Consider the following 12500-nt stretch of genomic DNA (forward strand, 5'->3'; position numbering starts at 1 on the left):
TGGACTGCATGTCAACACAATCAGCTGATCACATGAAGAGCACTTATTTCATTTAAAGTTTGTCTCCATGTCTCAGCCGAAACATTCCCACAGGTCTGAGTTTGTGTGTGCAGGTAGTGAAGAGACGGTGACTCATCCCATAATAATAAAGTCAGCTGATGATTCGTCTCCGTGTGTTTCAGCGAGCTCACCGTGACAGAACGAGTCCAAACTGAGGACCTCAGAACTGAGAGGAAAACCAGGGAAAACATAAATAGAGTTTGGTGCAGAGGGAGGGAGAGTCATGTGAGAGCAGGACACACACCCACACACACACACACTCACACAGTACAGACTCAGTGCTGGAGTTTACTGTTAGCTTAGCATTGAGCTGCATATTATTCTACCACAGTAATCCTGGTGAGTACATGCTAACATGCTAACATGCTAACGCTCAGCTGCTGGTTGGTTCTGCTGTGAAGAAGACGAGTGGAGTCGGACAGAAAGTTAGACAGGGATTAAGTGTAGTCTGGGTTAAAGTGAGACAGGCTGAGACACTGATGGACTAAAGGACGATCTGATTGGTCGGGAGCCTCGAGGTAGAAGTCCAGCAGCTTCAGCATGGAGCATAAAGTAAGTGTCTAAACCAGGTCAGCTTAGAGTTAAAGTCTGCTAGCATGTTTTTCCTCAGACATGTCGGTCCGTCTCTCAAAGCCGTCTAACTTCCTGTCTGCGGCTGGCAGCCTCCAGAAACATCAGTTCCTCCTGAAGGCGTAAATCCGGTTCAGACTAGTGTTCATGTTCGGCCGAACGATCCTCATGATCCTCATGATCTTTTCCAGGGTGGGTCTCTTTTTCTTTGCAAATTAAAGGGTCACTCCCCTGTTTCTCCCCCTGGTCCTCTGTGTCCTCATCCTGGTGTCTGAAGGACTGGTAGGTAGTAAAAGTGTTGGAACTGGTCCAGTAGATCACCTCAGAGTGTTATTCTCAGTGTGTGACAGCATCATGGAAAGGATCCCTACAGAGAGAGACCTGGAAGATCCTTTTGGTTTAACCACAAACAGCACACACACCAGACTACATTCACTAAAACAGGGATTTTAGAGCTGCTGCTCCATCAGTCAGTGTGTGTGTTACTGTGTGTTACACACATGTTGTGTTTGATCCAAATTAACTCTTTAAAACACCAAAGTCACACAATAACAGAAACAAAGTAGCAAATCAAGGCGGTGGAACTTCTTGTTTTTGTCAGTGGAGTCTGAGGTGATCTGCTGGTATCAGATGAAGTGTTCTGTTTCTTTGTGTTGTGTAAAAGACCTTCAGAGTCCATGTTACTGAGGGCTGAGCTCACCTCGGTCATCTTCTCTTTTATTAACACCACACACACACACACACACACACACACACACACACACTGTTTCAGCCCTGCAGCTAGTGGATGAATTACACTGAGGGAACATTTGAACTAATGTTACTAAAATAAATGATCTCAGAAGCCTTTTACTGGGTTTGGTGTCTGGTGGATTTATTGATTCAGTAACTGATGACCTCTGCCCCCCCACAGGTGACGTTGGAGAAGGTTCTGGGTATCACGGCTCCGGGGAACCGAGCGCTGGCCTGCGACCCCCGAACGGGACTGCTGGCGTATCCTGCTGGGTGAGAAACACCGAGTCTGTTTCACCGACGGGAGCTCAGAGCGGTGTGCGGCACGTTTTAGGCTTTTAGAGTTGAAGTGTAACCACTGAAATGAGCTGAAGTGCTGAAAGCGCTCGACTGTCAGGTGAAGTGAAAGTCAAGTTAGGTGAAGTGTGAAAAATGAGAGTAGTTGAAGTTTAAAGGGTAACTGGTGTTTTTACCCCTGGTCCTCTCTGTCCACATCCTGGTGTCCAAAGTGTTGGAATTGGTCCAGTAGATCACCTCAGCCAGCAGCTGTTATATCAATTGGTTCAAAGCCACCAGACTACATTCACAAAACCAGCAATTTCACCTCATAGAAGACAGTTTTGTGGTTCTTCACTGATTTCTAGTTTGTTTGTGTTACTGTGTGACTTTCCTGTTGTAAAGGATCAGTTCAGCTGCAGCATATTTGTATAACACACAATAACGCAAACTGACTGATGGAGCAGCAGCTCTAAAATCCCTGTTTTAGTGAATGTAGTCTGGTGTGTGTGCTGTTTGTGGTTAAACCAAAAGGATCTTCCAGGTCTCTCTCTGTAGGGATCCTTTCCATGATGCTGTCACACACTTAGAATAACACTCTGAGCCTGTCAGTGGATCAAACAAGCTCTTTTAGTGGACCTACTGTGATCAGGTGCACTGTTCTGTGAGGTAAAATTACTGTTTTTGTCAGTGGAGTCTGGTGGCTTTTAAGTTGCCCTTTAAGAAGTGTGATCAGATGAAGTGTTGTGTTGTTAGCTGGAGGGAGCTGAAGTGACGTTAGTATTAACTAAATGTTAATTAGCTAAATTAGATATTGATGTGAAGTGTGGGTGCAGTGAGCTGACGTGTTAGTTCTTCAGCAGGTGTAAACATGGACGTGAGTGTTCACAGAAAGTTCTCTCAGGAGGCTGAGGGCGGTGAGGAATGTCCCTCAGTGCTGCCATGTGTCAGGACTGTAAAGGCTAACAACATGATCAGATTATCAGATTAAACACATGATGCGTTTAAAGAGGCGACGCACACACATGCTGCCTGTTAGGAGCTCTGATATTCACCACGAGACGCCGGGCAGCCTCAGCAGAACCCACAACTGCCTGGAGGAGACTTCTCCAGGGTTCTCTGAGGGGCACGTTCTGGGTTCCTTTGGCCTTTGAAAGGTTATTAGCATGTTAGCATGTCCCTGTTTACATGGATCTTCACTACTCACACATCAGCCCCTTTTAGTCCACTTCAACTCATTTCAGCGTTAATGCTAAAAGAATTCATTCCTCAGACTTCAACTTCAACTTCCATCTGATTTCAGTACTAAAGTGGCAACTTAACAGTCACCAGACTCCATTGACAAAAACATGAATTTTACCTCACAGGACTGACTGACAGTCGGTGTTTGTTGTGGTGCAGCTGTGGTGGTATCTGAGCCCGATGTGTGATACCTGTACAGGTAGCGGTGTTTTTTTTAATTTACTGAAGTAGTCTTTCTCGTTCCTGACGGTGTGGACGGGGCGCTGCAGGGTGGAGTTCAGTCAACAAAGAACAAACTGTTTGTGTTTGCAGGTTTAGTAAATGTTTAAAGGTCAGAGGTCCTGTTGAAGGGGATGTTAACCAGCAGACTGGAAGGACAACTTCGGCTAGCTGCTGTGTCCTGTTCTCTAAAACCCCTGTTTTAGTGAATGTAGTCTGGTGTGTGTGCTGTTTGTGGTTAAACCAAAAGGATCTTCCAGGTCTCTCTCTGTAGGGATCCTTTCCATGATGCTGTCACACACTTAGAATAACACTCTGAGCCTGCTGTTTCATTTCCAGCACAAATGGTACATTTCTGTAGTCGTATATATGTGGTGGAGCTGGTGGAGCTGGTGGAGCTGGTGGATCAGTTTTCAGTGGATGTCATCAGTAAACACTTCAGACCTGAAGGAGCAGCTCTGAGGCTGTTTGATCATAAACAGGTGGATCAGTTTGTTTCTTCCACACACGTGTGCAGGATGTTTCTCAGAGAACAGAGCCTGTTTGTGTTTATGGATCTATCGGTCCAGACCAGAAGCATCAGAGGTCAGCTGACCCCGCTCGTCCTCACGGGCCGCCGAGCTCTTTGTGGATGGATCCGGACCCAGAGGAATGATGGGAATGTCCGAGGGCGAGCGGTGGAAGACGTCCAGCTCCCAGGTTTTAATTTCCTCCCAGAACCACAGAGCCGCCGTCCAATCAGCGGTGGGCGTGGGGGGAGCGGCTGCTGATTGGTCAGAGCTGTGGGTCAGTTGGTCGGTTCAGAGAAGAAGATACAGATTCAGTTTAGAGACCGAAGGGAGAGGAAGTGGGTCAGTAGGGGGAGGGGGGGTGAAAGTAGGTTAATATATGTAGAGAGAGAGCCGGGGGGGGGGGGGGGGCATTCATGTTACACAATGAATGAACTGTGACAGCAGACAGAGAGAGTAATGTAGTAGCTTCATGAACTTAAAGGAGAACTCTGTTTTTAGATCACCTGATCACAGTAGGTCCACTAAAAGAGCTTGTTTGATCCACTGACAGGCTCAGAGTGTTATTCTAAGTGTGTGACAGCATCATGGAAAGGATCCCTACAGAGAGAGACCTGGAAGATCCTTTTGGTTTAACCACAAACAGCACACACACCAGACTACATTCACTAAAACAGGGATTTTAGAGCTACTGCTCCAGTTACACACACGTTCCTCAGTAAACTGTTCAGTATTTTGGCCTCTCTGTGCCTCCGTACTCTACTCTAACACCAACAGACTGACTGACTGTTATTAAACAATACTGTGAGAGAGAGACAGAGAGAGAGACAGAGAGAGACAGAGAGAGAGAGAGAGAGAGACAGAGAGAGAGACAGAGAGAGAGAGAGAGAGACAGAGAGAGACAGAGAGAGAGACAGAGAGAGAGACAGAGAGAGAGACAGAGAGAGAGAGAGAGAGAGAGAGACAGAGAGAGAGAGAGACAGAGAGAGAGAGAGAGAGACAGAGAGAGAGACAGAGAGAGAGAGAGAGAGAGAGACAGAGAGAGAAAGGCGAAAGGAGGGGAGGAGGTCTCCCTCTGCCCCCCCCCCCCCCCTCTGCTGCATTGCAGATGTGGATCAGGATGGGTTGGGTCGGTGGTCTCTGGTACAGACTGTACCTGAACACATCATGTTCCTGCTGCAGAGTGTGTGTGTGTGTGTGTGTGTGTGTGTGTGTGTGTGTGTGTGTGTGTGTGTGTGTGTGTGTGTGTGTGTGTGTGTGTGTGTGTGTGTCCTTTAAAGGACCATTGCAGTGTGTTTTCATGTTTTGTGCTCCAGTCTTCAGACGTCTCCGTTCGTTGGGTTTTTTTAGGGAGACAGAGTGTGACATCACAGCCACCTCCCTCAGTGATTGGTCGGCCGTGTGGACGTTCAGATCCAATAGAAAGACTTTTTATTTATCAAACCCTGACGAGGGTCCTCCCAAGTCCAGAAGATCAACTGTGTGTGTGTGTTGATGAGGAAGAATATAATTGGTTGCTGACTCAGCTGCTCACAGTCAGCAAACACTTATCACTGTGTGTGTGTGTGTGTGTGTGTGTGTGTGTGTGTGTGTGTGTGTGACCTGCATGTCTAATCAGATTTGTGTGAGCTGCTGTCAGAGTGGATTAAAGGAGCAGTCTGACATTTTGAGAAACGGTCATCTTCACATGCTTATTAATCTCAGCCAGCAGCTGGTTAGCTTATCTTAGCTTAGCACAAAGACTGGAAACGGGTGGGAACAGCTAGCCTAGCTCTGTCCAAAGTTCAGCTCTGATTAACCTGTTTTATCTCGAAACAGTTTCAAAGCTGTGTTTCTGCTCCTTGCCTCTCCCATTAAAGGGACAGTCTGTATTATCTGAGGTATGGCTGTATGACGTAGTTATCACTAGTCAGTGTATTAGGCTCTTCTCAAACACACCAGACTCTATTGACAAAAACAATAATTTTAGCTCACAGAACACAGGAGCTGCTGCCTCCATCAGTTAGTTTGCTTGTGTTATTGTGTGACTTTGGTGTTTTAAAGGGTTAGTTCAAATTCAACACAATATACACAATATATACACAACTACACAAACACACTGACTGATGAAGGCAGCAGCAGAGCAGCAGCTCCTGTGTCCTGTTCTCTAAAATCCCTGTTTTAGTGAATGTAGTCTGGTGTGTGTGCAGAGAGTGATAGAACGGCTGTTTGTGGTTAAACCAAAAGGATCCTCCAGGTCACCTGTCAGTCATGTGACTGCATGTGTTCCCCTGCAGACCAGAGCTAAAGGACATCAGATTTTCTTTTAGACCAGACCACAGGAACTGAGCTGGTCTGATAGAGCTCAGATTGGGTCCAGAGAGGGTCTGGGTCTGGTCTCAGAGTCTGAAACAGTCTGAGCTGTTTAGGAAGGTTCAGGTCGGACAGACTGAGTCACCAAACAGAGACTCATTAAAGCTGTTTATACAGCAGAGAGAGAGAGAGAGTGTGTGTGTGTGTCTGTCTGTGTGTGTGTGTGTTAGTGTGTGTGTGTGTGTGTGTGTGTGTGTGTGTGTGTGTGTGAGCAGCAGCTGCTGAACTGTGACCGTTTTGGAAGTGAAACCTGAACTTGAGGTTTTTATTTGTCTCCTGAAACTTTGTTGTGTCAAAGTTAAGAATTATTCAAGCTAAGCTAAGCTAAGCTAAGCTAAGCTAAACTAAGCTAAGCTACAAACAACACCTGATAAAAATACATCAAAATAAGCACAATGATAAACATGGTTACAAATCAAAGGTGAACCTCAGTGAGCCGCTTCAGATTAGCATGTTAGCATGTTGATTAACATTGGCTAATTAGTAGCTGAGGCTGATGGGAAAGTCTCTAGTCCTGTGGGTATCTGGTCATAACCTGTGTGTGTGTGTGTGTGTGTGTGTGTGTGTGTGTGTGTGTGTGTGTGTGCAGGTGTGTCGTCGTCCTGCTGAATCCTCGGAAGAACAAACAGCATCACATCTTTAACAGCTCCAGGTAAAACTTCAGCCAATCAGCCCTCACTTCCTGTAAAAACAGTTTATTATGATCGTTAGAGCCGTCGTTCGGTGGTGGTAATCAATGATCTTTAGTGATTGGCTCATTGTTTAAAGCTGGTATTTTACCTCCATCCAGTCGGAGCCAGAGGCATCGGTCAGGTGTTGCTATGGTTACCTGCACATGTGTGACACCAGACATCTTGTCAGCCAATGAGAAGGAGCTTCTTGTGGCGGTGATTTAAATAAAGTTGTGTTTGTGTTTGTTTTTTTTAGGAAAGCGATCACCACATTAGCGTTTTCTCCAGATGGGAAATATGTGGTCACAGGAGAGGTGAGTCTTCTACATCCCCAGACCAGCTGTGTACACGTTTACTGATGGTAGCTAGCATGCTAACATCACCAGCCAGCCGCAGGGTTTTATGGAGAGGGGATGAAATGGTGGTAGGGCTTCACACTGCTCCTTTTAGGAACAGTCTCATTTCATACAAGCTTTCTTCTTCCTCTCTCTTCTCTTTATTCACTTCACTAAAGCGAAGAACTATAAAAATTTCAAATCCACCAGACTCTATTGACAAAAACATAAATTTTACCTCACAGAAGACAGGAGCTGCTGGTCTGCTCAGTTAGTTTGTGTTGCTGTGTGTTACACAGATATTGTGTTTAATCCAAACTAACTTTCTGAAACATCACAGACACATAATAACACAAACTAAGTGACGGAGGCAGCAGGAGACCGACAACTCCTGACCAGCAAAAGCTGTTAAATCTTTGTCTTCACACTCACCAGACTCCATTCACAAAAACAGTCATTTTACCACACAGAACACAGGAGCTGCTGATCCACTGCTGGCGTTATCATTTAATCTGAAAACATCAGTTTACTTTGATTAGAAACAGAGGAGCTCTTTTAGAGCGTTTAGATGATGAATAATTGCTTATGAGAAAAGTTATTGATCATTTTTTGTCAATCAGCTAATCAATGAATCAATAAATATTGTTGAACTCAAAGTGACAAATCCCACGTTTGACTGAACCTAAATTACATTTTTGATTCTCCCCCTTCAGAGCGGTCACATGCCGGCGGTTCGGGTCTGGGAGGTGTCGGAGCGTCTTCAGGTCGCTGAGCTGCAGGAACATAAATATGGCGTCGCCTGTGTGGCGTTTTCGCCCAATGGGAAATATATTGTGAGCGTGGGCTACCAACACGACATGATGGTCAACGTCTGGAACTGGAAGGTGACGCAGCACACTATGAAATCATTAAACTGAAAGTGATGAACACATGAATGATCAATAATCTCAATCCAGTAATATCAGATTTAATATTCCGTCATTCTGAGTTTTTTTTGGTACAAGCAGCTGTTATATCTCTTCAAACACACCAGACTCCATTAACAAAAACAGTGATTTTAGCTCACAGAATACAGGAGCTGCTGGTCTGCTGCCGCCTCCATCAGTCAGTGTGTTTGTGGGACTTTGGTGTTTTAAACACTCAAAATCAAACACAATATTTGTGTATCACACAATAACACAAACACACTACCTGATGGAGGCAGCAGTAGACCAGCAGCTCCTGTGTTCTGTGTTCTGTGAAAATGAGTGTTTTTGTGAATGGAGTCTGGTGTGTTTGAAAGGAGTGATGTGTACAGATTGGACCTAGGTTTAAAAACAGCAGACTTGCTCTTTAAGAGTCTGGATCAGACCTGCTGACTGATGTTGTTTGTGTTCTTTTGTGTGTTTGTTTATCAGAAAAACGTCGTGGTTGCAGCCAATAAGGTGTCCAGTAAGGTGACGGCCGTCTCCTTCTCAGACGACAGCTCTTACTTTGTTACCGCCGGCAACCGACACGTCAAGTTCTGGTACCTGGACCACGCCAAGACCTCCAAGGTACTCCTGCCTATCACACATCTGTCCCCCGTTCATGGGAGCGTCCTGCATGACCACCTACTGACCGCCCTGTCCACCTGTCCCCAGGTGAACGCCACCGTCCCTCTCCTGGGGCGTTCAGGGCTGCTGGGAGAGCTCAGGAATAATTTCTTCAGTGACGTGGCGTGTGGGCGGGGTCGGCAGGCCGCCTCCACTTTCTGCATCACGTCCTCCGGTCTGCTGTGTGAGTTCAACGACCGGCGACTCCTCGACAAGTGGGTGGAGCTGCGGGTGAGTCCAAGCGTGGCGACCTGAAGAGAGACTGAAACCAAACTAACTAACTCCAGTGTGTCAGTCACATGCAGGATATTTGTGTTCCCCAGAGGATGAATCTGAATTTACGTACAGTTTATATGTTTTGTTTAAACATCACCCCCCTGAACTTCTAGTTTTTCTGACCTCCAGTGGTTTTAAAGAGAACGCTGGTATTTTTAAACCTGGACCTATATTTAGATATAAATGACTACAAATAGCCATTAACATCACTCTCTTCAAACACACCAGACTACATTCACAAAAACACTGATTTTAGCTCACAGGACTCAGGAGCTGCTGCTCTGCTGCTGCCTCCATCAGTCAGTGTGTCTGTGTTGTTGGGTGACTTTGATAAAACCCCTGTTTTAGTGAATGTAGTCTGGTGTGTGTGCTGTTTGTGGTTAAACCAAAAGGATCTTCCAGGTCTCTCTCTGTAGGGATCCTTTCCATGATGCTGTCACACACTTAGAATAACACTCTGCTGTTCAAACTGCTGTTTCAATGATTTTAATATTTAACCGTGTCTTCGATGTCAAACGCTCTAATGTGAAGTTCCTCTGCTTCCTCCTCTGCTTCCTGTGCAGAGAGTTGACTCCGCCTCCGTAAGTCGTCATCTCACCTGGACTCAGTCGGCTCAGCCGGTCACACCTCAGATTCATCAACATGTCAAACACAGATGAACCTTTCTGGTGGAAACTGACAGCAGACACATCACAGCTGTTAAATCATTTACATGTGGTCTTAGTTTTATTCCCAGCTAGCTGGTAGACTACTTTAGCTGGTAAGCTAACTGCTAGCATGCTGGCTAGCTGAGGACATGCTACCACTACCCACCCTGTGGTGCTAGCTTAGCGACTTCTTTTAGCCAGATTTGGTAACTTTAAGAGCAACTTCTCGGACAGACATTGGCGTCCCTCCCCTGAAGTATAGAACAGAATGATGACACAGCTAAAACGCTACGCTAGCATCCTCCATGTTGGTCAGGTTTATCAGGATGGTTGATAATTTGCGTAAGTTGAACATCACACCCAGAATTAATGTGGGTTTCCTTTGCCAAATGATTGATATCCTGAGTTTTCTCCGTTTGACCTGCTGGAGTCATGAAAGCCGAAGAGCTCTGTAGCTGCTACGGCTAAACCACACCGTTAGCTGGACAGATGAAATGTTTCAGACACATTCAGCTGAGCTTCAGTGGAAAGTGTGAAGAAAAGGTTCTGAACATTTGTGTAGTTTCCCTGAAAACATGTTGATGACTCTGACTGAATCGTCGTCCTCACTGGCTGAACTGACTGACGCGGACACGCCCACTTCCTTCCTCTCACCCCATTGGCCAGTTTCACGGCACATCGCTGTCATTCATAATCAACGCCCCACCCGATTGGCCGAGCGACCTATCACCACGTTCACCCCCCCACTTCAAACGTAGCCTCAGTCCACCGACATCCAGCATCCACTCACTGACGGCCGGTCCTCCACTGGTGGGTCAGACCAGCACATCCAGGAAGTTTGGGGTGTGACTCGTCTCCGCCCCTCTCTGGGGGAAACAGGCCTTGTAGCATTAGCATGTAGCATTAGCATGTAGCTTGGAGCCATAAAACTCTGTTTCAGGGAGCAGATCAGAGATCAGTGATGTGGGATCTAATCCTGCAGACAGGTGGTTCAGTGTGACACTGGATTGTTTTCCCCCAAAGAGAGACGTGGGGATGAGAGCTGCTCTGGATAACCTGCTGCTGATCTGATCCGTGAGGACGGACGCAAGCAGCTCGGCCACACAGCCGTCTTTGTCTGAAACTTCACCCACACACATTCTCTCACATCATTTACATTTTCAGACACAAAAACAAAGAACAGAAACAAGTTCAGAGATTCACATGAGATGAAAACACATCGCCACAACCTCCTGACAGGCCGTCTGAATTTAAATTCCCTCAACAAAGATTTGATTTATTCCAAAAGACGTCACATGACCCACAGATGTGGAGCTGATGACGCTGTTAGCTTAGCGCCATCACACGAGGAAAATAATCCACCTTCAAACAACCCGAAGTCTGTTTGATACACAACCAAACGGCAGCAGACGTGGAAGCTGAAACTAGCTAGCATATCCGTTTAGCCTAGCTTAGCACGGCGCAAGCTTGAAGTTCTCGTACACTAGATCTCAGCTGGGGTCAGAGGTCACAGGATGGCGGTCTGAGCCTCAGGTCCTGCTGCCCCATATACGCACTAGGGCACCACGTGTGGATTCATCCACCACTGAAAGTAGTCCCTAGCAAATACACTATTTCCTTCTGGAAAAATCACATCTTCATCCTCATGGTGTCCTCATAACTCAGCGAGATGTGAAAGTCCAGGTGGTTCGCGATGATTCTGACTCACCTGTCTGTCCGTTCTCAGGCGTCTCAGGCCACCTGTCTGTCTGTCACAGATGAGATGATCTTCTGTGGCTGCTCTGACGGGACGGTTAGAGCTTTCAGCCCCGTCAACCTGCACTTCCTGTGCACTCTGCCCCGCCCACACTGTCTGGGAGCTGATATCGCTAGTATGGTGGACGCCAGGTAACACACACACACACACCTGTCAGGTAACACACACATATCAGGTAACACACACACGTCAGGTAACACACACACCTGGCAGGTAACACACACACTTGTCAGGTAACACACACACCTGGCAGGTAACACACACCTGCCAGGTAACACACACACTTGTCAGGTAACACACACACCTGCCAGGTAACACACACACTTGTCAGGTAACACACACACCTGCCAGGTAACACACACACCTGCCAGGTTACACACACACGTCAGGTAACACACACACCTGCCAGGTAACACACACACCTGCCAGGTTACACACACACATCAGGTAACACACACACCTGCCAGGTTACACACACACATCAGGTAACACACACACCTGCCAGGTTACACACACACATCAGGTAACACACACACCTGCCAGGTTACACACACACGTCAGGTAACACACACCTGCCAGGTAACACACACACCTGCCAGGTAACACACACACCTGCCAGGTTACACACACACGTCAGGTAACACACACACCTGCCAGGTAACACACACACCTGCCAGGTTACACACACACATCAGGTAACACACACACCTGCCAGGTTACACACACACATCAGGTAACACACACACCTGCCAGGTTACACACACACATCAGGTAACACACACACCTGCCAGGTAACACACACACGTCAGGTAACACACACACCTGGCAGGTAAAACATACTTAATACAGTACACAATATATGTTATCTGCCACAGGGTATCTGAGGTGACATGATGTCAGAGGTCACATGATGTCAGAGGTCACATGATGTCAGAGTGCAGATCTTTATTTATTTAAACTCAGAACAGGAAACCTCAGTCTGGTCAGCTGACTGCTGGACAGGTAGACGGGTTACTATGGAAACCACAGAAACTATTATTAGTTGGCACGAGGACATGTCCTCATGTGACATGTGTTTCCCATGATCCTTCAGGAGGTCATCACATTAAACCACCTCTCCTCCTCCTCCTCAGTCAGCTGTTCTCCTGCAGGTCGGAGGCTCGCTACCCGGACACGGTGGCGGTGACCTACGACCCCACCAACCGCTGGCTGTCGTGTGTCTACAATGACCACAGCATTTACGTGTGGGACGTCCGAGACCTGCGTGACCCCCGCAGGGCG

At 46.8% G+C, this 12500-nt stretch overlaps 1 protein-coding gene across 1 annotated transcript in view; it reads left to right on the top strand.

The window, feature by feature from the left end:
• mapkbp1 (mitogen-activated protein kinase binding protein 1) overlaps positions 1 to 12500 on the top strand; it is a 34087-nt gene that overhangs the window by 5331 nt on the left and 16256 nt on the right. Inside the window, exons 2-9 of the mRNA XM_070841675.1 lie at positions 1544 to 1635; positions 6550 to 6612; positions 6888 to 6945; positions 7680 to 7850; positions 8364 to 8501; positions 8589 to 8771; positions 11190 to 11350; positions 12353 to 12500. The exon at positions 12353 to 12500 is cut by the window's right edge and continues 51 nt beyond it. Of these exons, the coding sequence (XP_070697776.1) occupies positions 1544 to 1635; positions 6550 to 6612; positions 6888 to 6945; positions 7680 to 7850; positions 8364 to 8501; positions 8589 to 8771; positions 11190 to 11350; positions 12353 to 12500 (1014 nt within the window). The remainder of the gene's footprint in view (positions 1 to 1543; positions 1636 to 6549; positions 6613 to 6887; positions 6946 to 7679; positions 7851 to 8363; positions 8502 to 8588; positions 8772 to 11189; positions 11351 to 12352) is intronic.

This window comes from Pempheris klunzingeri, chromosome 13 (genome assembly GCF_042242105.1).
Source record: "Pempheris klunzingeri isolate RE-2024b chromosome 13, fPemKlu1.hap1, whole genome shotgun sequence".
Classification (NCBI taxonomy): Eukaryota; Metazoa; Chordata; class Actinopteri; order Acropomatiformes; family Pempheridae; genus Pempheris; species Pempheris klunzingeri.